General features: G+C 33.9%; 3 protein-coding genes, 2 long non-coding RNA genes and 1 pseudogene across 8 annotated transcripts in view; 4 read left to right on the top strand and 2 right to left on the bottom strand.

The window, feature by feature from the left end:
- Positions 1–3,758: 3,758 nt before the first annotated feature.
- Positions 3,759–5,575, top strand: LOC106295686. 2 transcript variants are annotated; one of them, XR_001261038.1, is made up of 3 exons: positions 3,759–4,646; positions 4,873–4,992; positions 5,319–5,575. It is a non-coding gene; the product is annotated as an uncharacterized LOC106295686 (long non-coding RNA). The 2 variants fall into 2 exon arrangements; XR_001261037.1 differs by having other exon boundaries at positions 4,873–5,030.
- Positions 5,576–7,060: 1,485 nt separating this feature from the next.
- LOC106341249 lies at positions 7,061–7,680 on the bottom strand (annotated as a pseudogene).
- An 874-nt stretch (positions 7,681–8,554) lies between these two features.
- On the top strand, positions 8,555–11,095 carry LOC106302344. Of its 2 annotated transcripts, none has more exons than XR_001262444.1 (9): positions 8,555–8,658; positions 8,770–8,875; positions 9,233–9,327; positions 9,707–9,809; positions 10,057–10,149; positions 10,315–10,389; positions 10,474–10,560; positions 10,719–10,821; positions 10,936–11,095. It is a non-coding gene; the product is annotated as an uncharacterized LOC106302344 (long non-coding RNA). The 2 variants fall into 2 exon arrangements; XR_001262443.1 differs by having other exon boundaries at positions 8,555–8,662.
- A 3,416-nt stretch (positions 11,096–14,511) lies between these two features.
- LOC106343128 (inositol hexakisphosphate and diphosphoinositol-pentakisphosphate kinase-like) lies at positions 14,512–22,220 on the top strand. Of its 2 annotated transcripts, none has more exons than XM_013782374.1 (31): positions 14,512–14,619; positions 14,757–14,905; positions 15,123–15,182; positions 15,489–15,535; positions 15,658–15,741; positions 15,858–15,921; positions 16,027–16,180; positions 16,321–16,391; positions 16,514–16,618; positions 16,903–16,995; positions 17,298–17,372; positions 17,454–17,539; positions 17,658–17,864; positions 17,958–18,057; positions 18,132–18,202; positions 18,351–18,432; positions 18,533–18,691; positions 18,823–18,865; positions 18,976–19,058; positions 19,217–19,279; positions 19,360–19,434; positions 19,689–19,817; positions 20,033–20,268; positions 20,371–20,415; positions 20,515–20,581; positions 20,666–20,737; positions 20,825–21,123; positions 21,203–21,260; positions 21,371–21,538; positions 21,623–21,697; positions 21,789–22,220. In XM_013782374.1, exons 2-31 carry the CDS (start codon positions 14,825–14,827, stop codon positions 22,053–22,055), a joined length of 3,219 nt encoding a protein of 1,072 aa, XP_013637828.1. In that variant the 5' UTR covers positions 14,512–14,619; positions 14,757–14,824; the 3' UTR covers positions 22,056–22,220. The 2 variants fall into 2 exon arrangements, with proteins under 2 accessions (XP_013637828.1, XP_013637754.1); XM_013782300.1 differs by having other exon boundaries at positions 14,757–14,923.
- Positions 22,221–22,871: 651 nt separating this feature from the next.
- On the top strand, positions 22,872–25,677 carry LOC106343076 (receptor-like serine/threonine-protein kinase At3g01300). The gene is made up of 6 exons (XM_013782208.1): positions 22,872–23,354; positions 23,675–24,015; positions 24,102–24,237; positions 24,526–24,662; positions 24,752–24,875; positions 24,992–25,677. Exons 1-6 carry the CDS (start codon positions 23,138–23,140, stop codon positions 25,495–25,497), a joined length of 1,461 nt encoding a protein of 486 aa, XP_013637662.1. The 5' UTR covers positions 22,872–23,137; the 3' UTR covers positions 25,498–25,677.
- Positions 25,678–25,858: 181 nt separating this feature from the next.
- LOC106343005 (mitochondrial outer membrane protein porin 1-like) overlaps positions 25,859–27,932 on the bottom strand; it is a 5,028-nt gene continuing 2,954 nt past the window's right edge. Inside the window, exons 2-6 of the mRNA XM_013782138.1 lie at positions 27,213–27,280; positions 26,944–27,054; positions 26,778–26,864; positions 26,484–26,692; positions 25,859–26,424 (exon numbers count right to left, since the gene is read on the bottom strand). Of these exons, the coding sequence (XP_013637592.1) occupies positions 26,118–26,424; positions 26,484–26,692; positions 26,778–26,864; positions 26,944–27,054; positions 27,213–27,280 (782 nt within the window). The 3' untranslated portion in view covers positions 25,859–26,117. The remainder of the gene's footprint in view (positions 26,425–26,483; positions 26,693–26,777; positions 26,865–26,943; positions 27,055–27,212; positions 27,281–27,932) is intronic.

Below are 27,932 nucleotides of genomic sequence, written 5' to 3'. Positions count from 1 at the left end.
TTTTGTATTAATATTTTTTATCGGTATATTAGAGATATAATCACATCATAAAAACTTTGACAAAAAAAATCACATCATGAAAACACTAATATAATATTAACCAATATGATTTAGATTGAAATAACAATATATTATAGATGTACTATAAAATACTAATTTGATAGTAACCAATACGATTTAGACTAACATAATAGTGTAAGGTGATAACAGTAATCTAATATTAACCAATACGATAAACACTAACATAACTGAAGTCTTTATTATAATTTTAATAAAATAGTTATAATTAATAAGACATGTACACAAACAATTTTATAAAAAAATAAAAAATAGCAAGAAATATTAACTGTGCAGATATATAATGTTTTATATTTGGTCAAATAATTTAATTGAAACTGTATAAATCCAAAAACAATTATAGTTTCAATTTGTTTTTATTAAAAGAATAGCATTTTCAATGTGTATGCAAAAATTTCAAAAAAAAATGACAATGTATTTTTTTATAAAATTAAGTGCAATAAGAAAACTATGATTTTGTTTTATATTTATTCATAATCTAACTATTATTCCCCACAAAGCAAAATTTTATTGTAAATGCCCATATCACTATTGAATTATTAAACCCGTTAGTAACAACAATTTTCCTTAAAAAAGAATAAAAAATAGTTATATCTTATTTTATTTTTCTTTGATTTATCTACCTTTAAAGATAGTTACATTTTTGAGAGTTTTTTGTGAATGTTTATCGATGGATACAAAGATAAATATTTATGGACACATAAACTTGGAGAAAGGGATTTTCCATATTTTTTATTTTAAACCTTCCATAATTGATTGTAAATATTTAATTGTAACTTGGAAAAGAGATTTTTCTAGTTTTCGTTTTAAAAAAATGTAATTTAATGTTTAACATGTAGAAGAATCTCACAAATATGGAATCTTGCTGTATTCTACAATTAGCATCATAAACATATTTTATCGATTAGCAATGATCTATGGGCATATACGAATAAATATAAGGTATGATTAATGGTATAATAATAATATAAAGTATCATCACAGGTTATGTTTTTTGGTAAGTTCTTTGGTGATTCATTAATGATAATAAAGTGAATATTTTTTTGTTTAAGGAAATAAAATGTTAGGCTATGAATATTGATATGAATAATAATGTGATGTCCAAATTAAAAATCTACCTAGAAGAAGTTGTAATGTTTCTGTTTTAATACTATAGATGGTATTATTTACTCATGACGGTAGTATAACTTTAAGCAAAAAAATTTAGCATAGTATAACTCATTTGTCATTTGATAAATTTATGGTTTTATTTATCATTTTCATTATTTAATTATAATATTTTCATTTTATATTTGAAAGATAAATGAATATTTCTTTCTAACAATATTTTTGTAAATGTATTTTTTAGATAATCAATTTAAATTGTTATTATTATTGAATTTAATTATTTTTTACATAATTTTAATTTTCGTTTACATCAAAACTAATCATATTTTAGGATAATTATAATTTAAAATATTAATTTCGGATTTTTTCAAAAAAACTTCTGAAAAGATTTTTCAAAGATTTTATCATATGTTTTTTAGAAAAAAATATTGAGTTGCATTTCAAATAAAAAGGTAAAGATATTGAAAGAAATTCTAACTAAAATATGTAAAATTTAATATTGTTTCTAAGAAATGGTTCAAATAAAAAATCACACATGAAAGAAATCATGACTTCTGTTTTAATAGATAAGATACATCAAAACTAATGATATTTTAGGATAATAATAATTTAAAATGTTAATTTTGGATTTTTTCAAAAAACTTCTAAAAATATTTTTCAAATATTTTGTTATATTTTTAAAAAAGTTATTTAGTTGTATTTCAAATAAAAAAGGTAAAGATATTGAAAGATATTCTAACTAAAATATTTAAAATTTAATATAGTTTCTAGGAAATTACCCAAATAAAAAAAATCACACAAGTCATGATTTATGTTTTAATTGATAAGATACATGAAAGAAGTCATGACTTCTCTTTTAATATATATGATAATCATATTTTATGATAATTATAATTTAAAATGTTAATTTCGGATTTTTTCAAAAAACTTCTAAAAAGATTTTTCAAAGATTTTGCTATATTTTTTAAAAAAATATTGAGTTTCATTTCAAATAAAAAGCTAAAGATATTGAAAGATATACTTACTAAAATATGTAAAATTTAATATAGTTTATAAGAAATGACCCAAATAAAAAAAAAAAATCATACATAAAAGAAGTCATGACTTCTCTTTTAATATATAAGAAATCTAATTTATTTTACTAAAAAAAGGTATAAATCTAATCCAAAAAGAGATATTATCTGATATGTCTTCCATTAAAACCGGATCCAATGCCTCTTTAAATAGATGTCAAAATTTTGTGAATTCTTATTTATTTATTTATTTTGTTTATAAAGGTTTTATTTTAGTTTTTAACTAAAGATAAATTCACATTTGAGATAAACATCTTAAGCAAATTTAGTGAGTAATCAACGGGGTTGAATAATGAATATGTATCCAACTTCTTGTATAAGATATCTTATAACAATAGCGGGAACAGTTGGACATTGTGGTACATAATATTCTTGGCTAAAAGCTCAAGTTTGGACGAAACGAATATAAATTTTCCATATTACAGATTTATAAATAAAAATCTAAACTTCTTAGATATCAAACATTACTTATAAAAGTCATACCTCAACTGATTTTTGAAATTACAGCTTCAAATGGTTAGTAAGCGTCGTCAAAAACCACCAAATGGATGGTTGAGATAGTTACTAGGTCCATTGTCATATATGGTAAAAATGAAAAAAACTTGCAAAACATAGAAAAATAAAAAGGAATAAAAGGAAGCTTAGCGGGGGTTATTGGTTGTTGTATTTTAATGGATTTGAAAATCCAAACTAAATCTAGTGTTATTGGTTCTATGATTTTCAAATTTGTATTAAAATCAGGTGTTATTGGTTTAATGATTCATAAATTCTATATCAAATCAATTGTTATTCAATCGTACGGATTTACTAATATATTTGATTTTATAATGGATTTGAATGGATTTGTTTGGATTTTTTAGTTAAAAATACAAAGACTCAAATCCGAGGGAAAACTTTCGGATTTGCATATTTTACTCGGATTTATAAATACTATATGGATTTCTAAATCAATGAAAATATATAAACCAATAACACCTCTTTAGAGAAAATTGGAAGCAAAAAATGAGGAATATATGTAGATACTGGTAAGAACGGTGGAGAGTCCATAATGCCATCAAGCATCATTTAATTATATGATTCAAATTAAAAGCGTATATCCAAATAGATATATAATAAATATATATATATATTAAAAGATAAAAATAATTTTAAAAAGCTTATGACTAAAGATTATATGATTCAAATGAAAGAAGAATCATTTAATTATATGACTTCATATTATAATTTTGAAAATACTAACAAACTGAATTTATAATCCAAATAACCAAATAAAATATTTTTAATATCTCACAAATGATTAATGCAATATATATATCTTCTATATATATATATATATAAAGAAATGTTTGTCATATGTCCCTCTAATCAAAGTGATGCGTTTCATTTATCTTTATTTTATAAAATTTTGGGCTTTCACTTTATCTTATGAAATTAAGCCCAATAATAAGAATAATCGGACACGGAACTAGGGTTTATTCTCTTCTTCTTCGATGTCCGACACCAAAAAAAAAAAATCTTGTGTGTTCTCAGACACCATCAATGGAGTTTCGAGATGGTGATTGATTGAAATAGATGTGAATAATCTCTTTGTTGTGCTTCATTCGCGTCGTTTAGTCTTCTATTTTACCGAAACGCTCGGTGTTACAGATTCATTGCCTTTACCTTCTTAACTCCATAGAATACGATTTGACATTGAATAAGCTATCACTTTGCAAGGCTGTATTTTTACACCTATAAAATGGTTAGCATTCTTCTCTTCCATATCATCCTCTCAATCTGTAAACTTACTTTCTGTCTCTCCTCTTCATCTTCCTACTGCCATATCCTCATCTCTATCGCTTATGTTTTCCATCAACATGTCCTCCTATTCAGGGTGGGCATGGGACGCCCGTGACATGTGAGATTATAAGTTCTTTTGGTCGGATCAGCTGCGATTGTAATCTGTCTCTCTTTGGATCTTTTTTGGTTGTGGTCATGATGTGGTTAGTCGAATGACATTTCAGGGTTGCTACACGAGATGCTTAGATCTAACAAAACAAGAGATTAAAAAGATTGGAAGGTGTTTTCACAATATCTACGGACGGAAGAAAATTTTGCTTTCTCAAACTAAAGCACTTGCAAACCATTCCCAGAGTTTATTCATACAACATCACCAAAGAAGAAATAGATACTTCTTTTTCTTTTGTTATTCGCTTTGTATTTTTATTTTAATTAATACACAATCTCCTCATGTTCAAACAAGTTCTATAAGAGATTGATGTCAGGTTGGAAGAAGAAAATAAGCTAATTAAGTAATGGTGTTCACAAGTTTTGATGTTCACAATTGAATAGTTGTGTCCTGAGTCCTGACAAAGCCATGACAGGCTGCTCTCTTGACCAAGTTGTGATGTGAGATTCTGATAATGCTCATGTACTAATTTTTTTTCATCAGGAAGAATGCTTTTCATTACTCACAATGACTTCACTGAGAAGGATCGTGTAACCATCAAATTAATATTATTTCCTAATTGCAGGCTTGAGATTTAGTTTCCTTTATAAGCATACCAATAATGGTTTGAAGCAACTTATTATAAATATTGTTATCTGATGCATTCTCTTTTGTTGTTTCGTGCAGACTATTACATCAGATGATCAGAGTAAAAACAGCTCACATGTGAGAACTGATACAGAGAGAAATGTCTCACCAACATATTTATGGAGGCTCTCCTTCTGCACATCTAAACCTTGGCGATTGGTACATTCATCAGCTCCTGCTAATATGTTTGTATTGGAGTATGTTACTATCAATCTTATTCCCAAGAATGTCTCTTAAGATTATTTAGGTTTATGAAAGTTTTTTCATATTTAGAGTGAAAGCTACAAGCACAAAATGTGAATTTTTTGAAGATGACACATATTAGATGACATACATTTAAATGATTACTAAACTCTATTATAATTTTACAATACACTGTAACAGTTTTAGTGTCACTTTTAAGTATTATAGCAAGTGTTATTTTGAATCTCCTATGATCCGGTCAAGAGAGGTCATGTTAAACCCTCGCATTTTCTTTTTATCAGGACATAACTAATGACATATTTTCAAGATTACTATGGTTGGAATCTTGGAGTAATGAACATGTTATTCCAAGGAGGAATATACAGAGTCTTACGTGCGAGAATAGGCATCACTCCTACATTGCTGTGGCTGGGCCAGCCTGGTTGTAGTTTCTGCTTGCTCAAGAAAGCAGAAATGCTTGATGCAAGAGCGCAGTAGTTTTAATCAATGTCTTTTTTATAACGACAGGTCGACCCTTTTAGTTCTCCTGTTTTGTCTTTTTGGCTGATTCAATAACTCTGTAGCAAACTCTGTTTTGGTCTTTGGAATTATTGAAAATGTTAAAAAAGCAAATGTTACTTGAAAACACAGGTGGTGAGAACTTTAAAATTTTATCACGCTGTCATAGTTTAAAAATGTGATATCGCCTTTTTTCAACCATAATATCATTCGAAATTGTATCTATTGGAAACTAGAACTGAACCTACAATTTTTTTGATTGATTACTAGATTGTCTGATACAAAATTTTAAAACTATATTTATCAGAATTAGGAAAATAATTTACACTAAATAGAATAAGAATATATATGTATTTGTTATAATGTAGAATGTTTTTACTGGAAATAAAAAAAAATGAACATAATGTTTTTGGATCACAATGTTGGACTGAATATATTCAAAACAATTATTTGAAAAAAAAAAAAAAAAACAATTAAACAGATGCATTAATACTTAATACTGTAAACAAAAAATAAAAATTCAAAGTTTAAGTTCGAAAGTACATAAAATTATATATTTAATAACAATGTAATACCATGATTGGTACTTAGAAAATGTAGCAATTGTAAAACAAAATAATATTTCGTCTGCTACAAAATAATATTTAATAATAAAAAATAAATAAATTGTGCATAGATATTGAGAATATTTTGATTCTCTTTTTACATGTAGATTTAATCCAGAATTATATTTTAACTTATGCTGAATAACATAATAAAATATGCACCTATATGTTTTTGAGACATACTTTGAGACATTATACGAGTCCCACCCATTGCTATCATAATCTATCGAACTCAAATATAACTAATCTTAACATGCATAATCTTTCGACACGCTAACATTCTCAAAAACCATAAACATTATTATATTCTCTTATCAAATGTTTACAAAACACACACAAAGAAAATATACAATTACGTCACCTATAAAACACAAAAAAACTAAAAAAACATGAATTACTTTAGGAATGACTTGAAGTTTAGAATCATATTTTCAAAAAAGCCATTTAATAAGTTAAGTTAACGAAGAATATTACAAAACTAAACATTTGAAACTAAAATAAATATTAAAAATATAATGTTATTTATCAAAGAATAGTGATGGTTACTGTCATTATAATTCAAAACAAAAATATTTATTATAATGATCTCACATAAACCCCACCTTGCTTCAACAACCTACTTGCTGCAGACTTACTCTCAAACAACCCTGAAGAAACAGATACATCCACAATAGAAAACCTCTCTCAATCAAGTTCCAATCAAGCTTTGTCTCAGCTTCTGGTCTTAAAGCCTCTGTTGCTTTCATTTTGCTTCCTTCAAAGTTCAAACCCTCTTCGCCATGTGCAAATCTAGTTACTTCTTCAGCGAGCTTCATCTGCGCGGTGTTAGGGACATACCCAGGCTTCCTCATCTCTCATCTTCCAACATCTTGATCTCATCCAAACTCAAGAAAGTTAACGTCTTCAAGAAGCGTATCACATCAACGTGAGAAGAAGTACTGATAGAACTTATAAGGCGATAGCATGGAAGGAGATAGCCAAACAGCTCCATCTTCTTCGGTTTGGAGAATCTTACGGATCAAATCAGTTCCAGCTGTGATCACTCCCACCTATCTGAACATTAACCCCTTCCTTGTCCAACAAGTGAACAAAATCATATCCTTGCAGTAACTGATAACTGAACTCGGTGTAGCTCATACCTTGCTCTGATTCCAACCTCTTCTTCACACTCTCCTTCGCCATCATTTGTCCAACTCTAGCGAACCGACCAACGTTTTTCAGAAAGTCTAGCATCGTAGTTATTAAAAAATCACATAAGAGCCTAGCATTGCCACCAAGAATCTTGACGAGGATGTTTTTAATCCCGGCGATGTTTTTCTCCAATGTAAGGGCGTCAAGCTCTGGTCTTTCTAGGCTTTTACCAGATGGGTCACCAATCAAACCAACGGCTTGGTGTCCACATCTTTGGAACCAAGAAAGGACAATGATACCAAGGAGATTACCCAAGTATAGAAGCCACACGTAAGGGAAATAACAAGGCTCTGGAACAAATAGGGAAGATACTCCTTGAAGCAGGGGTCACTCCTGTTGCATATGCCATAAGGTTTACTATATTGCCGTGACCTTTCTTCAGTAGAGAAGCTGGTACAACTAAATAGAAGAAAACAAAAAAAAAAAAAAATAATGGTAAAGAAATCTTTTATAAAAGCAAAACAAAGTCGTAAACATACAACAGTACTTGCTTTGGTCATTTTATTACAATAAAACTATTGTCTTTATGTAAAAACAGATCGAAAAAAGGAATCTTTGCTGAGGCTCCGCTCTTTATAGTTATAGCAATCCGTCAAGCTCTCCGCGCGGCGGCATCTTTGGGACTATCAACTCTCAACGTATTTTCGGACTCCTTAGTCCTAATCTCGGCCCTCTTGTCTGGGTCTGATCTGAATGAGATCGCGGGTATCTTGAGTGACATCAGGGACCTTGCCTCTCTCTTCGATCATCTATCCTTTTCTCATGTTTCCCGTACTTGTAATATCGTAGCAGACTCCCTCGCTAAATCAGCTCTGGCTAAATGCATTTCAAGAACTTCAAGCAAAGACTAAAAATGGATAAAAGAATCAAACTTTGAGGGTGAAAGAGCCTTACTGGGATAATGGATTTCGTTTTCGACCTTTTACTTTTCTACTTTGACCAAAATGCTTAGCGGAGATTAGTTTACATGGCAAACCGGAAAAATCTACGGTCTAAATTTCGTAAATAGAAAACCGGAAAATTCAAAATCTTAAAAAATATAAATAAAACTCTTTATCGGAAATAGTAAAATTAAAGGAAGCTATGCTATAATAAATTACAACGGTAAAGTAAATAATAGATCCGTTGCTTTTTTTGGGGGGCAGATAAATATTTTATTATGGTGGAGTAAAAGAAGCAAAACAAATTTTGAATCTTCTCATTTCTCATTTCTCAGTCCTCAGTCTCTCTCACTCTCTGTACCCATTCTTTCTTTCTCTCCTCTCTCGATGGATCTCGGATCTTGCAAGCTGTATCGTTAAGGAGAGCTCCACCACGGACAGCCATTGTCAGTATGTTTTTCTCTTAGCATATAATCAATCAATCTCCTATATATCTTCTTTATACTTGGCTCTTTTGATCTGACAAGTGTTAAAAAACTTTTGTTATTACATGACAGTGGTACAGAGGAGAAACTGTTAATCCCACCTGATGTTGACGTACAATGGTGAACGCTTCTGGAAGCCCATTTGTGGAAAGCCTGTCAATGGTCTGTGGTAGCTTAGGTATAATCTATTTATCCCCCATCAGGACAAAGTCTAAACTAGAAACATAAAACCATAGGAGCTTGTTTTGTTATTTTCCTCTGATATTTCTAACCAAATTCACTTGAATCTGTTATCTCACAGTGAATATAGACAGAGGTGATTTTTCAAAGTCATATACTCATTATTTAGTTTTTTTAGTTGTTATATGATGATGGATATACTCCTTGTTCTATTTATCTTCTGATTTTTTTTTTGTAACTTATTTATCTTCTGGTTTGTAGACTCTTATTTTTAATTATCTTTATCTTCTAACAGTTTAAATTATTTCTGAGAGACGACCATAGTATCATATGATATACTACCCTAGCTCTACAGGTGGAGGCATGAAGGGATTATTCGGCAAGGTATCTCTCTGCAGAATAAGTTGGCTCCTATATACAGTGTTGTGTCAAGGGTTTAAGGGGCTTAAGGTAAGTTTTTAATATAATTTTTTTAATACAAAATATCATCATCACCAAATATACAATTCTAAAACTATAAAAGAATAATTTTATTAAGTAAATATGCTGTAATTATATCATATAGGAAATAAATAGTTGAGTTCGGAAGGTGAATTAGTTGTAGGTTTTTCAAAATAAGTTTAAACCATTAGACTAAAAAATATTTTAAATTTGGAGGCTAAATAAATTTGGAGGCGAATATTTGTTTCAATACACTGCATGCACAGCTCTGCCTATATATTGAATTCTTTATAGTCTAATATATTTTCATAACAATTTGTGGTATGTTTCTAGGGGACTCTAAATTTTCAGATAATGTATTTCGTTTTTCTTCATTTTACATTTGTAGATTGGGAACCGATCAAGTGAGTTTCATCCTGAAGTCAGAAGAGTAAGGAGAGTGTTCCTTTATATATGAGGAGTTAATGCCCACCGTAGGAACTGATGTCAAGGTTTGGGTGATTGTTTGCCATATGCATGCATGTTTCTTGATTAGTTCATTCCCATCTTTTGGACCACTTAACTAATCTTACTGAGAATATTACAGTGTCTGTTTGTTATTGTCTAGTATCAAGTGTCCTAAATGCATGACTTATCTCCTATATATTTGCTGGTTTATTTTTTTTTGGCGAACATTTTTCGTTAAGTCTTGGTTTTCATGGATTCTCAACTGAAAATCTGCGTGCTGACTAAATACAGGTGTACACAGTGGGTCCTGAATACGCACATGCTGAAGCAAGAAAGTCGCCTGTTGTTGATGGTGTTGTTATGAGGAATACTGATGGCAAGGAAGTACGTCGTCTACCAATCATTACCTTAAATAGAATGATACATGCCATTATCTCATTTTCTTATGGATAAAGGGCTATATTTTGAATAGTATCAAACTCTGCTGATTATGACGAAAGTATAAATTGCTAAATGTGTAATACGTTTATGATTTTTTTTATTGAACAGGTGAGATATCCAGTGTTGCTTACACCTGCAGAAAAGCAAATGGCTAGACAACTTTGCATTGCATTTAGGCAAGCTGTATGTTCTGAATCTATTCCTGTGGCTCTTGCAGAGTTGTATTTCTTTAAAACGGTACTTACAATATTTTCTTTCAAATTTCAGGTGTGTGGGTTTGATCTTCTACGATATGAGGGATGTTCATATGTTTTGTGATGTAAATGGATGGAGTCTTGTCAAGAACTCTTACAAGTAAGCTAGAGCATTCTTCACTTTATTTTAACTCTCAAAAATGTACTTTTCATATCATTATTCACAAACCTCTCATACTATTCTTTGAAGCGTTTCACAGTTTGTACCAGTTTTACATGCATTTTAATTAATTCATGAGCTCTTTTGGTATGGCTCAGGGTGGACATTTCTCTGGAATATACAGGAAGGTTCAGTTGAAGCCGCTAAAGTGGGGTGATGAAGGAGAAGAATAAAGATCCGTAAAGGCCCTTATGAAAACAGGTATACATGTGCTACTATTAATTTGTCATTGTTAAATGTAATCCAAAGATTCAACAAGTGTTTATCTAACACGAGTGCTCTGGCCTTATTGATGTTTGCTTCGTCTGCATGCAGGTCGAAGACTTGCCCTTATGAAAAACAGGTAGTAGAAGTTTAATATTGTTTAGTGTAAAACCTAATAAAACATATTGTCAACTAATTGATATTTAGGAATAATATGCTTGTCTTGTTTATATGTTCAGCTTTCTAATTACTGATGTTTGCATCATCTGCATCCAGGTGGAAGACTTTGTAGTATTTTTTAAAAACTATTTATTTTAAATTTAATTTAGTAGAAATTTAATATTGTTTGAATAAAATTTAATCAACATATTGTCAATTAATTGATTGTTAGAAATAATATGTTTGTTTTATTTATACACTTATGTTCAGCAAGAAATTAATTTGGCAATACTGATTTTTTCCTAAATTTTTTAAAATATTATTTTGATTAATTAACAAAGAAGAAAAAAAAATCATTATTAATATCAAAGTTTAAACTCTAAATCCAAAACCGTAAATTATAGAAATCAACCCTAAACCCTAGAATTCAACCCTAAACCCCAACCCCAAAACCAATCTAACCCTAAACCCTATTTAACCCTAAACCCCATCTAACCCTAAACCCCATCTCCTTAAACCCTAACCCCCATCTAACCCTAAACCCTATCTAACCCTAAACCCCATCTAACCTTGAACCCTACCTAACCCTAAACCCCTTCTAACCCTAAAGCCCATCTAACCCTAAACCCTACCTAACCCTAACCCTAAACCCCATCTAACCCTAAACCCCATCTAACCCTAAACCCTACCTAACCCTAAACCCTATCTAACCCTAAACCCCATCTAACCCTAAACCCTACCTAACCCTAAACCCTATCTAACCCTAAACCCCATCTAACCCTAAACCCTATATCTAACCCTAAACCCTACCTAAACCCTATCTAACCCTAAACCCTATCTAACCCTAAACCCTACCTAAACCCCACCTAACCCTAAACCCCACCTAACCTTAAACCCTACTTGACCCTAAACCCCATCTAACCCTAAACCCTAGGGTTCAACCCTAAACCCTAGATATGTTTGTTTTGTTTATACACTTATTTGGGCTTTCTAATTAATTTGGTAATACTGAATTTTTCTTAAGTTTTTTTAATGTTTATTTTAAATTTACTTTGGTAGATATTTGGTATTCTATGATTGATTAAGAACGTTAATTGCATAGTGTAAAAACTAATCAAATATATCGTCCAGTCAATTAATTTATCGTTAGAGTTTATTACAAAAAAAATGTAAAATAGTAGTTACAGTGATATGACCAAATAAAATACTAACAAACTGAATTTATAATCCAAATAACCAAAAAAACTTACTTCCTCTTCCACCACTTCATTAACTTACTTCGTCTTATCTCCTCTGCCTTCTTCTTCTTCTTCTTTTTCTTAACTTCATATTATAATTTTGAAAATACTAACAAACTGAATTTATAATCCAAATAACCAAATAAAATATTTTTAATATCTCAAAAATGATTAATGCAATATATATGAATATATACGCCAGATCTCTTAAAACTATACTATATACAAAAATAATTTATAGTTTTCGTTTTAATATTTATATATATTTATTCTTTCTATTTTAACAATATTAATTTTTACATTTTATATAAAATAGAAAAACATAATTTTATATTTTTACTTATTATTATTTTTTGGTCAAATGTTTTTACTTATTTATGATATTGAGTTTTAAAATAGAATCGTGATTCCAAAATGGAAGTGCAGGTTTTCCAAAGTGTTTTTGATGAGACTATTTTAGGTACAAAGCCCAGATTTCTTGAGACATTAGCTAGTGTCCAAAGCTCTTGTTTCCAATCTAAAATGAAAATTTACTATACGACACACTCTTTCCAATTTCCTTAAAAGTCTCGCTACGTATATATAATGTTCATCATCCCAAGTCTAATTATTTTCTTAATGTCTAATCTTGTTTATCGAGTTTTCTTCTTTCATCTCTTGCAGACATTGATAAACGATAAAGTTATATATACATTACATGTCAAACAACATGTCATTTCTTGGAGAAGAAACTATATATAGAGAAAGTTTTTATTTTATGTTATTTGTTTAGTACCGGAGAAACCATTTTGAATATGGTCTCTTCTTTGTATTCCTTTGCATTCACTACGTAGAAAAGTTCTCCATTTTGAATATAGTCTCTTCTTTGTATTCCTTTGCATTCAGCACGTCGAAAAGATATAATACTGGTTTTATATATAGAGAGTTTTTATTTTATGTTTTATATTTCAGCACGTATGTCGATCGAGGAGAAGAAACTATATATAGAGAAATATATATATATATATATATTTTTTTTTGTAACTGTATAGAGAAATTTTTTATTTTATGTTATTTCTTTACTACCGGAGAAACCATTTTGAATATGGTCTCTTCTTTGTATTCCTTTGCATTCAGTACGTAGAAAAGTTCTCCATTTTGAATATAGTCTCTTCTTTGTATTCCTTTGCACAGCACGTAGAAAATATATAATACTGGTTTTATATATTCAAAGAGTTGTATGTATATTAATAATATATATCGGTCCAATCATGGGTACAGCCTACTTGGTATTCGACAATATCAAAATCAACTGGCAAATATTTATCAGCTATCTTAACATATTACTAGAATAAACCAAATTATATTAGATATATACTTGCTTACGTTTTATGTACACGTTTTATATCCAAAAGTCTACAATTAAGCACCGTGCTGAATAAAAACAAATCAAAATGTCACTTTAACAAAAGTATCATTTTGACAAAAACATTCGTATTACAAAAATGCAATTTTACATTTCTAATGCAATTTCTATATATATTTTAAATTTGGCATTAGTTACAAAATGTAGTAATTTTATAGATTCTTTTTTATCTCAAACACTATTGGTTGATTAAAAACATAAATGTATTTTAATTTTTTTTTTTTAATTTTTGTGAAAAGTGTCAAAATAATATTATTTACGAAACAAAAAGAGGAATAAAGTTCACTAAACCTTCATCAGACTCAACATATAACTAATAGTCTGTTTTTTTTTTCTGATCAAAAACATATAATAGTGATACACGTAACGTAACGAATCAGTTGGTAGTAGAAAAAGAGCCTGATATGACAGAGATTGTCTTTTGGTTGGAACCTTTTGAACCGTATGCAATACTTTATGGAATAAGGAAAAGTTGGAAAGCAACCAAAAAGCTAAACTACATTTGGCTGTGTATCTTAGTGCATATTCTCGAATCCTAGATCTTATCCTTTCATCGGGTTTTATAAGAGCAAGATATATAATAGGGAGAACATGATAACGACATATGTAACATTGATGAGTAACACAATGGACCATCATTTTGATACTTTAGTTTGGTAGCAATCACATATTAACAAAATCATCATTACAACCAGTATTATTATTATTATAAGCCCAAGCACCATAAGTCCATAATATAACGTCAAGCAGTGGGTCCAAGAGATGCTGACTAGAAATTTTTAAAAGAAGAGCATGTTTAATTTTATTATTATAAATAAATAAAAATAAAATAATTTAACGGGCCAGTGACGACACTGACTGGCGGCCCCTTCGCTCTGTCCTCGTGCTTCCTCACCGCCCCGCTAAAGATATTTATTTTTATTTATTTCCCAAATCAGTAGGAAGTATTATCGCTACTGCTCTGCCTTGTGATCAACATTCATTGTTTCGCTGGTAAGTCTCTCTCCTTCTTCAATTCTTTTTGTTTGCTTGTTTTTTCCCCTTCCAAAGAGCTAAATAGCAAATCTTCGCTCTTAAAACTGAAGAGATTTAGTGAGATTTTTGTTTGATTTGTGAATCTGTGACTTTAGTGAGAGGATACGTCGCTGTATAAAGTAAGGAGCATAACAGAGAGAGAGAGAGAGAGAGAGAGGAGAGAATGGAGGGGGAAGAAGGAGGAGGAGGAAGCGTTGGTGGTGGTGGGAAGATAAAGATAGGAGTGTGCGTCATGGAAAAGAAGGTGAAGTGCGGCTCCGAGGTTCTCTTTTTCTTTTTTGTTTGTTTGTTGTTGTTGCTGCTGCTCCCTTGTTTGTATTTCTGTGTTATCTTCCTTCTACTGACCAACTACAGATTCGGATGCTTTCTTCTGTCCCTCTTTGATTCTGATACCAATCCATTTTGTTTTCACTATCTGTTCTTCTCCATCACTCATAGATTGTTCCTTGTGGGGTTTATAGGTCTTCTCAGCTCCCATGGGTCAAATTCTTGACAGACTGGAGTCCTTTGGTGAATTTGAGGTATGCTTACTCACTGCTTTCTTTTTTCTTTTTTTATATTTGATAGTCTTTTCTGTTTTATACAGTATACTCTTATAAGTAGTTTGGTATTTAATCTGGAAAGAGGTTGCTTTTGTTTTAAATCACTTGTACTTTGTTGATTCTTGTTGGCCAAATGTTAGTGGAAGATGATGCTTTTTTATCATTTTACAAGTTGCTGGCCTTATTTTGCCAATAGAAAAGTTGCTGTTGACGCTTGTCTTTCTAGATTCCCTTCTGTATTGTATTCTTTTTATTTTTTCATGTGATGGACAACTTTATTCGCAGATCTTACATTTTGGGGATAAAGTCATACTTGAAGATCCAATTGAAAGGTTTGCTTTTCGCTTTTTTTTTTCCTATTTTTGTACCATCTTGATTTCTTGTTTCATTATTAGTCTACAAGGTGGTGGTATATACTGGAATCAAACCTTGACTTAAGCATATCCTGTTTCAGTTGGCCCATTTGTGATTGTTTGATTGCTTTTCATTCCTCTGGATATCCTCTTGAAAAGGCTCAGGCATATGCTGCTTTAAGAAAGTGAGTTTCTTTTCTTTTGCTCTTGGTTCAGTAAAAGGCCTAGCTTACGTTTAATGTTTCCTGAAACTTATACCGAGTCCAGCGTCAACTCATGAGTTGACTTTTCTGTTATTCAGGCCATTTTTAGTGAATGAACTAGATCCACAGTATCTTCTTCATGATCGCCGCAAGGTGTATGAGGTATGTATGCATGTTAGACTGCAAGAAAGAATTGGTTCCGTGCACTTTAGATGTTATATACTTTTTCCTTGTACTAACGGATATAACTTTTATGTGCATCTACAGCATCTTGAGATGTATGGCATCCCAGTTCCTAGGTATGCTTGTGTTAACAGAACGGTACCAAATCAAGACCTCGACTATTTTGTCGAGGAAGAAGATTTTGTTGAGGTTAATGGTGTACGCTTCTGGAAGCCTTTTGTGGAAAAGCCTGTCAATGGTTAGCTTCTCTTTTTTTTTTTTTGCATCGTGCTCACTTTCTCATGCACCTTATTATCTATTTATCCATAAGGACAAGTTGTTATATGATTCTTGCTATTCTCCTTGTTCTATCTACAAAAATTCTCTGTGCGTTTGTAGGAGATGACCATAGTATCATGATATACTATCCTAGCTCGGCAGGTGGAGGCATGCAAGAATTGTTTCGCAAGGTATTTCTGCAGTCTGGATTGAACTGTTTATATTATAATATTTTCGTAATAGTTTGTGGCAGATTCCTCTGGTTGACTCTTTTCCCACCTAATGTATTTGGTTTGTCTCCATTTTACTTTAGATTGGGAACCGATCAAGTGAGTTTCATCCTGACGTCAGAAGAGTTAGGCGAGAGGGTTCCTATATATATGAGGAGTTTATGGCTACCGGAGGAACTGATGTCAAGGTCTGATTGTTTTCCTTTACATGTTTCTTCATTCCCATCTTTCTCACCACCTAACCTTGCTTCGAATATTACGCTGTTATTGTTCTGTTGCTGGTATCAAGTGTCCTAAATTTATAAGGTTGTCATGTTAGTGACCTATGTTTTCTATGTTTGTATATATAAGGCATGACTTATCAACAGCTGTTGTAGCTCCCATTGCTGTTTGTTTTTGTCTGGAGAACATTTTTTCGTAAATCTTAGCTTTCACGAGTTATAAACTGACAAATCTGCTTTGGTAAATACAGGTGTACACAGTGGGTCCTGAATACGCACATGCTGAAGCAAGAAAGTCACCTGTTGTTGATGGTGTTGTTATGAGGAATACTGATGGCAAGGAAGTACGTCCTCTACCAATTATTACCTTAAAAAGTGAAACCGGAAATTATCTCACCATCTTTTGACGAAAGAGAAATAGTCTGAATATGGGTTCTTCCCATTGGAGCTCTTGAAATATGTATTATGTATATATATATGTATGTATATATTATATAGGTATAAGTATTTGTGGAACCCATAGGCAAAGGTTCTTAAAATGGGTATCAAAGCATGAATTGCCTAAGTCTTTCATGAAAGTGTAACACGTTGATGTGTTTAGACTTTGATCAGTTTTTTTTTTTTTTTGGATATTTTATTGTAACAGGTGAGGTATCCAGTGTTGCTTACACCTACCGAGAAGCAGATGGCTAGAGAAGTTTGCCTTGCATTTCGTCAAGCAGTATGCTATGAAACCAATCCTCTATGATTCTTTGGATTTTATACAATGATGTTAGTTTCTTCAACATTTCTCAAATTTCAGGTATGTGGGTTTGATCTTCTACGATCTGAGGGATGTTCATATGTTTGTGATGTAAATGGATGGAGTTTTGTGAAGAATTCTTACAAGTAAGCTAGCACTCTGCACTTCATTTAACTTTAAAAAAAAGCTAGCACTCTGCACTTCATTTAACTTTAAAAAAATACTTTACAACTTTAAAGTATACTCAAAACCTTGTACTATAAGGTATTACGACGATGCTGCTTGTGTGCTAAGAAAAATGTGTTTGGATGCAAAAGCTCCACATCTTTCCTCGACTCTTCCTCCCACTTTGCCATGGAAGGTCAATGAACCTGTACAACCTAATGAAGGACTAACCCGCCAAGGCAGTGGCATCATAGGCACTTTTGGGCAATCAGAAGAGCTACGCTGTGTTATCGCTGTTATTCGACAGTATGTTTTAGCTTATAATCACCAGTCGCCTCTATACTTCTCTCTCTGTTTAGCCAAGATCTGAGAGTTTGAAAATTTTTTTTTACTTGACAGTGGCGATCGAACTCCCAAACAGAAGGTGAAACTAAAAGTTACAGAGGAAAAACTGTTAAACCTGATGTTGAAGTACAATGGTGGGAAGCCAAGAGCTGAGGTGAGAGGCTCGACTTTTCTATCATCAACTTATTCCTGCCTTGGTTAATTGCTTCTACTGTGTCAATTTTACAGACCAAACTTAAAACTGCCGTCCAGTTGCAAGACCTATTAGATGCCACAAGAATGTTAGTTCCCCGTACAAGGTAGAACCCTCAACTTAACTATTTGTTCAAAGGGGATCTGGTCCTATCCCATGGATGTTTTTTCTTAACAGTGTAACATTCTTTGTTTATTGCTGATAGTTGAATTCTCGTAATGATGTTATGGTCTTCTTTTTTTTTTAATCTTTAGACCAGGTCGTGAAAGTGATAGTGATGCAGAAGACCTTGAACATGCGGAGAAACTTCGACAAGTAAAAGCAGTTCTTGAAGAGGTTGTTTGTCTTGACAAATATCTGGGACTTTAATCATATTCGGTGTGCTTTTCCTCCGTGAGCTCTCTCTCATATTTATAGAACTTTGATATGCATGCAGGGTGGACATTTCTCTGGCATATACAGGAAGGTTCAACTGAAGCCGCTGAAGTGGGTTAAAATACCAAAAAACAACGGTGAAGGCGAAGAAGAAAGACCAGTAGAGGCTCTTATGGTACTGAAATATGGGGGTGTTCTAACACATGCTGGTAGAAAGCAGGTATACTATACTACCATTTAGTCATTGTTAAATGTATTGCATCGAACAATTATTTAAACATGAAATCTATTTTGGTAGCTTATCTATCGTGTGAACTTGTCTAAATTTACTGATGTGTGCTTCATCTGCAGGCGGAAGAACTTGGTAGATTCTTTCGAAACAATATGTATCCAGGTACGGGCGCCCGATCTGTTTTTATCTGATACTTTTAACCTGTCGCACACGAGTTTCTGAAGCAGTTTCTGTCACATATTTCATGATCAAATGGTATAATATGCTTGCAGGTGAAGGGACTGGTTTGCTTCGTCTCCATAGTACATACCGTCATGACCTTAAAATTTATAGCTCTGACGAGGGACGTGTTCAGGTACAGCTTTACACTATTAGTAGTGAAGATGAGCGTATGGCATTGAGATACTTTAAAGATATACTTGAAGCCTCACTACTCTTCTTAGTTTGCACCAAAATATGTGACAGAAGATCAAGTCTGATCGAATATTATTAACTGATTTGCACTGTTGACAGATGTCTGCAGCTGCTTTTGCCAAAGGCCTGCTTGACCTTGAAGGACAGCTGACGCCAATCCTGGTTTTCACTTTTATCTTACTGAGATCCCGTGGTGTTTTACAATGTCTTATGATTACTAAGTTCTTATCTTCTTTCTCTAGGTTTCTTTGGTTAGCAAGGACTCTTCCATGTTGGATGGACTTGATAATGCCAGCATTGAAATGGAAGCGGCCAAGGTTTGCTCTTCTCTTTGATGAGTCATCTTTATTTTGTATAAATCGCGTTTTGGCAACTCTTCTGAACCATTGGATAGTTGTCAGCAAGATCAAAACTGTTTCTGAAAGATCTTACTATTTTCTCAAAGGGGCCTAATAGAAGCCACTCTAATACCGTTTCTCAAATGGTTTTTGTTGATATTTTTTTGGGTTAATTTCACTTTGTCCACTTGAAATATTCTTTAACAGTTTTGATGTCACTACTTGCAATGCAGGCTAGATTGAATGAGATTGTAACGTCTGGTACAAAGATGATACACGAGCATGGCTCCTCTGAAGAATTCCCTTGGATGACCGATGGAGCTGGACTTCCTCCCAATGCCCATGAACTCCTCCGTGAATTGGTACTCACACTTTTCCATCTACTATTAGTTCATTACTAATGTGAAATAGATCACGGAACATTTTTTGTTTTGTTTGCATAACAACTTAATACTTCATACTCCATTGAGCACTTCGTAACCTTTGTGGCATTGCTCTCATTTTGTCTACTAGAGTCCATAAAATTATTTCTAAAAATAAAATTCCTTAACTGTTGAATTACTTTATAAATAACCAGGTGAAATTAACTAAGAATGTGACTGACCAAGTAAGACAACTTGCAATGGATGAGGACGAGAACCTCACTGAGCCATATGATATAATTCCTCCATATGATCAAGCAAAAGCCCTGGGCAAGACAAACATTGACAGCGATCGGATTGCTTCTGGATTACCATGTGGTAGTGAAGGTTTCCTTCTGATGTTTGCTCGGTGGATAAAACTTGCAAGGGATCTCTACAACGAAAGAAAAGAGTAAACTATTATTAATTTAGCAATGCTTCTCAAACTTTAAACTTTATTTTCGGTAGAGGCTTGTGAGTGAGAATAGCACTAATAGTTGAGTTTAACTTGCAGCCGATTTGACATCACTCAGATTCCGGATGTCTATGATTCATGCAAGTAAGTTATACCTTAGGTGTCTTTGGTTTATCTCTAGGTTTACCCCTAGCTTTAGTTATTCGTTTCTGAATATGCTGTAATGTCTCTTATCTTCACCAGGTACGACCTTTTGCATAATTCCCATCTAGATCTAAAAGGATTAGATGAACTCTTCAAAGTTGCACAGGTACATACAAACTGTAGTTCTCTATTATGCATGCATTGTTGATTATATTCGCTTATGACTAAGTTATGTGTTATATGGTTGCAGTTGCTTGCAGATGGTGTAATCCCAAATGAGTATGGAATCAATCCGCAACAAAAGCTTAAAATTGGTTCAAAGGTGACCTTTTCTAGCTACTAGTAGTTATTTTCTGATTGTTCCAAAGGATCTCACATCTTCTTCCTTTTTTTCCCGTTAAACAAAAAGATTGCTCGGCGTTTAATGGGAAAAATCTTGATAGACTTGAGGAATACTCGAGAGGAAGCATTGAGTGTTGCTGAATTGAAAGAAAGCCAAGAGCAAGTCACTCGAGAAGAAGCAATGAGTGTTGCTGAGCTGAAAGAAAGCCAAGAACAAGCCGCCTTGTCACTATCTGCTTCGAAAAAGGAAGATAGAAATAGTCAACCGAAGCTTTTTATTAATAGCAGCGATGATTTGAGACGACCTGGCACAGGTGACAAAGACGAAGATGATGATAAAGAAACCAAATACCGATTAGATCCAAAGTAATACCTTCTGCTTCTATAGATTATTTACTTCTTGGTTTCTGAATATTACTTTAATTTCTGTTAATTGACTTTTTAGGTATGCAAATGTGAAGACACCTGAACGTCATGTGAGGACCCGACTATACTTCACATCTGTAAGTTTCCTCTTTTCTCCATCGCTTGTCATTGTTCACGTGTGGATGTGATTGACACTCTTAGAGTGAAACTGATATGTTTTTTGCGTGGCATGATGTTGATGAAACAGGAATCACATATTCATTCGCTGATGAACGTACTTCGATACTGTAACCTCGACGAATCACTCCAAGGAGAGGAGAGTCTCATATGCCAAAACGCATTGGAACGTCTTTGCAAAACAAAGGAACTCGATTACATGAGCTACATTGTCCTAAGGCTCTTTGAAAACACTGAGGTTCACACTACATTCCCTTCCACTCTCACATTTTAATAATATATTTGTCTCCATGAAAACAAAATATAATTCTTGTTGTTGCAGGTATCACTGGAAGACCCCAAGAGGTTCCGCATTGAACTGACATTCAGCCGTGGAGCTGATTTGTCTCCCTTGGAGGTAACGAAGAGCCCATTATTGTTTTTGTTTAACGTCTATTGGTTTTCAAGACTTGAATTTGAAAATATAATTTTTAATATGTCGAGGACAGAATAATGACGATGAGGCAGAGTCATTGCTAAGGGAACACACGCTTCCGATAATGGGACCAGAGAGGCTTCAAGAGGTTGGTTCTTGTTTAACACTGGAGACTATGGAGAAAATGGTTCGTCCTTTTGCTATGCCACCTGAAGATTTCCCTCCGGCCTCGACTCCCGTTGGTTTCTCCGGTTACTTCTCCAAAAGCGCCGCCGTGCTCGAGCGTCTGGTTAACCTCTTCCACAACTACAAAAACTCTTCATCCAACGGAAAAAGCTGAAGGGAATGCCTACCAAATTTTTACTTTTTTCTTTCTGAAATTTGATATGATTTTGTCTCTGTGCAGTTAAAATCATTGTTCTTTCCTTTTTTTTGTTTCCCTACATGTTTCAGTTTTGCTTTTCTCCCCCAAACTACTATTCAATGATTCAAAAATGTTATGTTTCTCGCGGGTACTAGCTTTCTTATGTTTTAGTGGTTTAGGAGCTGGGTCTGAGTCTCTCTGCTTTTGAAGTTATGTCTGTCGGCTTTAGATTTCAACAACAATACTATTAAAATGCTTAGTTATTGGCCGACCACCGAATAAAGAAAGTGTAATGATTTTTCATTTCAAGGTAAAACTAATTTTACGTAATGTTAATCCTTTCCCCTTTTTAACTGGGGTAAGCTGCCTTCACTTATATCGAAAAAGGAAAAATGAAAAGCAATATGATTAGTAGTTTCTTTTCCAAAAATAAAAGCACAGAGGAACAACTAAATCATACATAGATAGATACCTCTCTCTATTACAAATGTAGGCAAAATCTCAAGAGATTAATTGGACTGACCAAAACAAAATTATTAATAGAGGGGATACAAATTGGAATAAGTTAAGTTAATGGAAGATTAAATGCAAATGAAACGACTAATTCTTCAAATTGAAAAGAAAAAAGTAAGTAATAATGATGACAAAACAAAGTAGTCCATCTGTTGTTGTGTGTTTTATAAAATTAGATTATAAAAAGGAGTGGGTATATTTGTTCCTCAAAAAATAGATAGATGAGTCATAAATAAATAAATAAAAACGATAGGAAAACTGCGTTTTGTAACAGTTGAGAGTTCATAAGCAAACGGGCAAACGGATGATTTCTAAATTTTCTATCTCTAGACCGCTTTGCCCGTTCTCTCTTCTCTCTCTCTCACATCCTCCCATAGACATGAATTCCCTTTTTTGACTAAAATTCTCTCTATCTGCTTTTCTTTTTAAAATTCCATTTTTGAAGTGAATCTTACTTCTCTCTCTAAACCAAAAAAAATCGCTTCTTTCCTCAACTGACAACTCTCTAATCTGATCAAGTAACCATCGTGTGTTTTGTGGAGGGGATGAGTTTAGATTCCGTCAAAGTTATGGATGATTGGCAATCCCACAGATCCAACGAGCTTAACAAGAGGAAGAAGAAGAACAATGTCAGAAACAGTGATGGCGAAGAAGAAGAAGAAGAAGATGCAAACGGGTGCTGGGTCAAATTAAGGGTCATGCTTTGTTGCGTAGCTTCGACATCAGACGTTCATAGCTCTCTCAGCCTCTCCACAACCACTGGTATGTCTATATTCAGTGCCATTTGAGTTAAAAAGAGGAAAAGACTTTCCTTTTGGGATGCAATCTTCTTAATTTTGGTTTCTATAAACTGTCATAAGCCTTGTATTAATCTCATCATCTACGCTTTTCTTTTTGTGTCATTGTGGGTTGCTCTACCTAACTTTGACAATGCATTTTGAGCTTAACTACTTTGATTCTAATCCTAATTAAAAAAAGATTCCTCTTTTATTGTTTGCTAAACCATTTCTGATTCTGACTTTTGTCTCCTTGAATTGTTTTGTAATGAATAGATTTTGTCTTTTTTTTTTTGCTTTTAACAGTGGGAAGTAAGTCGCCAATTTTGAAATCCAGTGATCAACCGGCTACTGGCCCTGTTTCTTCTACAACAACCACTAGCAATGCAGAAAGCTCTTTGTCGACTCCAATGATAAGTGAAGAACTTAAGATCTATTCTCACCTCAAGAAGTTTTCTTTCATTGATCTCAAGTTGGCAACTAGAAACTTCAGACCGGAGAGTCTTCTTGGAGAAGGTGGGTTTGGCTGTGTCTTCAAAGGATGGGTGGAGGAGAACGGCACTGCTCCTGTTAAGCCTGGCACTGGCCTCACTGTGGCCGTCAAAACCTTGAATCCTGATGGCCTTCAGGGTCATAAAGAGTGGCTTGTAAGATTCTTTGCGTCTGTTTTCTTTTTCTTTTTGAAACTGAACACACATAACTAAAGGGTTTCTGTTTTTGTGGTCTTTTGAAGGCTGAGATTAACTATCTGGGTAATCTTCTCCATCCGAATCTTGTTAAACTGGTGGGTTATTGTATCGAAGATGATCAAAGGCTGCTGGTTTATGAGTTTATGCCTCGAGGGAGTTTGGAGAATCACCTCTTCAGAAGTAAGTTACAAAAAATTCTCAAACCTTCTTATTGTAAGCACGCAGTAAAAAGATAACTCCATGTTCTCAATAAGGTTTGAACATTTCTACTTCCAAATCTCAGATGTTCAATGCTGCTTGACTATATTGACCCACTAGTCATGAATAAGTAAATCCCTTATTACATCCATAGTTCTAGTTTTATGATGTTTTGTGTGTTTGTTTAAAAGGTCATGATGCTTTCTGTCATCTGAGTTATCTTTATACTCTTTTTCTTAGTGAACTGAACTCGTTGCTTTGTGTTGGAAGGGTCGTTGCCTCTTCCATGGTCAATTCGGATGAGGATTGCATTGGGTGCTGCAAAGGGTCTCAGTTTCCTTCACGAAGAAGCTCTTAAGCCGGTTATATATCGTGATTTCAAAACCTCCAACATTTTACTAGATTCAGTATGTTTTCTTTTTTTTTTAAATTACTTTTGACATATATATAGTATAAGGCCTTGCTTGCTTCTAAACTTTTTTACCAATATTCTCAGGACTACAATGCGAAACTATCAGATTTTGGGCTTGCCAAAGATGCTCCGGATGAAGGCAAAACCCATGTCTCTACTCGAGTCATGGGCACTTATGGTTACGCCGCTCCTGAGTATGTTATGACTGGTATGTCTCTTTTCTTTTTATTCATTCACTCTCTGTTAGCTCCGATATATGATTGAAGCTGTACTTTGTTTTTTAGGAGATTATATATGACTCTTTTCTTCACTATGCCCATATAGGTCACTTGACATCAAAGAGCGATGTTTATAGTTTCGGCGTGGTTCTACTCGAAATGCTGACTGGCAGAAGATCTATGGACAAAAACCGACCAAACGGGGAACACAACCTCGTGGAATGGGCGAGACCGCATCTCCTCGACAGGAGAAGATTCTACAGGCTACTTGATCCGAGGCTGGAGGGTCATTTCTCTATCAAAGGAGCTCAGAAAGTGACCCAGCTTGCAGCTCAATGCCTTAGCCGTGATTCCAAGATCAGACCCAAAATGAGTGAAGTGGTCGAGGTCCTTAAACCACTCCCACATCTCAAAGACATGGCAAGCTCTTCGTACTACTTCCAGACAATGCAAGCCGAGAGATTGAAAGCTGGGTCAGGGTCGGGTCGTGGGTTCGGGTCAAGAAACGGGCAACTTGTGTTTAGGACACAGTCTAGTCCTCATGGCCAAGCTGGTTCTTCACCTTATCGTCATCAGATTCCGTCTCCCAAGCCCAAAGGTGCAACTACTTAGTTTTGAAGCTATCTCACATTTCCTCTCTCTTGTAATGCAAGGAAACGTCTATTCAACCGATGTAAAACAGATATTGTTAACCTAGTGTTTCTTTTGTCTATTGTACTCTTTAACCGTTGCCCTAGTGAGGGTAATATTATCACTAACTATTGTGTTAGAAGTGATATCACCTCATTTCATATAAGATTTTTTTTTTTTTTTTGATCAAACGCACTTCATTTCATAACATAAGAGAGTCTACACTCCATGAGGAGTTAAACAATGAGAGAGCTGATTTTGCCACCAAATCAGCTATCACATTACTCAATCGTAAAAGAAACAACATCAAAGGAAGAGCTAAACTGATAGATATCGAATAAAATGCCGAACAACAAAGAAGATTAAACATGTTAAAAGGGTAACATCAGAGTAGAAGGAAACACAGTGCATAGTAAAGAAACATAAAGATCGTTTAGTGCTTCATCATATCACCAAAACAAACCATCTTTTCTGTCAACCTTATTATTATTCTCTTCTACAAATCCAACAAGAAAATGGGGGAAAAAAGATTAGCAAGTAGCCCGCCATTAAAACCAAGCAAGAGGGAGTATAAATAAACTACTACTTGGGATGGCTCATTATCAAGGCTTGAGAGAGAGAGCCAATCCAACCTTAGCACTCTTGTCGATGGCCTTAGTGTCAACTTCTCCAGAGACTGTGAAGAAGGACTTGGGCGACCACTCGTGTTGAATGAGTGCATTGGCTATCCCCGCACTGTTCACACGTGCTTTCACTATGGTTAAGGGGTCAATCGAATGCTGCGTTCCCACGGTTATCGTATTGACCTTGGTAGAGAATTTGTGGTTCACTTCAGCTCCAACAGCAGTGTTGAACAGCGGGTTAACAATGTGGTAGTATGAGGCGTTGACGGAATCTCCTTTGTCGTTCCTGAACAAACAAGACTGATAAGAACCACATCTTTCATCCACAGGAATTCATTGACTTACAGGGTAAGGGAAGCAATTAAATCATCCTTGGTGAAGTTGAGGCCAGCATTGATCTTGGTGAAATTGCCGGATTTGGTGTCCAAGGAAACGTCAGTACCAACAGCCAAGGCATTGTTCCCAATAACACCGGAGAAGTTGACAGTGGGGTTCTGAGTCAATCCCATGCTGGTGCTGATACCAGCGTAGTCATGTAAATACTGAAGCTCAATCTGTATGAAAGAAAGTAAGAATGATCAGCAAAAATAGAACAAGTGTAGATGGATTGGGGTTGAAAAGAGAAGAAGAAAGGCCTACCTTGCCGGAGTTTTGGTCAGGGGCCCTGAAGCTGAAGATGGACTTCAATCCAGGGGCAGCCTCATCAACGGTAGCAGTGATCAAAACCTGAAACAAATAATAGAAGAATAGTTAAGATACTCAGATGAGCTAAAAGGAAGAATGTATTTGGTAGAAAAAGGCATACGGTGTTGTCAGTGGAAACTTTGAAATGGGTGGTGATGTTTTTTTGCGTGAGTTGGAAAGCTACATCTCCCAAGAGTGATTCACCTTTCTTGGTTCCAGTTGATGTGATGGCCTAAAGATTGTAACAGAGGTAAAGAAATAAAGCTAATCAATAAAACAAAAAAAAGAGTAAGAACACAGACACGCATATATTAAAGAAGAGCTCATACTCTATTATCATTAGTAAGAATGCAACTGCTAAAAAGGAAGCGTAGTTGAATAGAAACTTACAACACCGGCAGGAGAGTGAGTGGTGATACTCAATTTCTGGTCGCTGTTGTGGTCCTTGTACAGCAGGTCTGCGCATGTCAACGCATTTTTTTATAAAAAAATTTGATTATTTACAGAGCCAACCCATGAAAGATTTGTAATCCCAAATGCTCTGTTTTGTGTTTATGAAACTCTGATTGTATTCAACTGAAAGCAATAGCTATAAGTAGCATTACAATGAAATAAAGAGCTCCTGAAATAAAGCAACAACTAACGCAACTAAACCACTAGAACTGGAAACTACTTGGTCCTAAAGAATAGGACATTATTGAAACAACTAACAAACGTGAAAGACTAAATCAAACCTCCAACGGCTCCAAACTTCAAATGGTAGTTTTGCTCCAACAAACCCTCCCTAAGCTAAACTTGGTCTTCAAGATTCAGCTTATCCTTGACTGAGCAGACTCCAAGTCTGCTTCTCATCTTCTCGAACACTTCCCTCTTTAATGCCTTTGTGAATACATCAGCAACTTGTTCTTCAGTACCGCAATGTTCCAAGCTTATCTCTCCTTCATTTACCAGATCACGTAAGAAATGAAACCTGACACCAATATGCTTGCAACGCCCATGAAATACAGGGTTCTTAGATAGCTTAATTGTTGACGTGTTGTCGCATTGAATAATGGTGCTCTCGTTCATCTCATGTCCCAACTCCTTCATAACTCTTTTGAACCAAATAGC

The sequence above is a fragment of the Brassica oleracea genome, chromosome C1 (genome assembly GCF_000695525.1).
Source record: "Brassica oleracea var. oleracea cultivar TO1000 chromosome C1, BOL, whole genome shotgun sequence".
NCBI classification, from domain to species: Eukaryota; Viridiplantae; Streptophyta; class Magnoliopsida; order Brassicales; family Brassicaceae; genus Brassica; species Brassica oleracea.
Note: the sequence above shows the minus strand (reverse complement) of the source record. Positions and strands in the feature narration are given on the sequence as shown.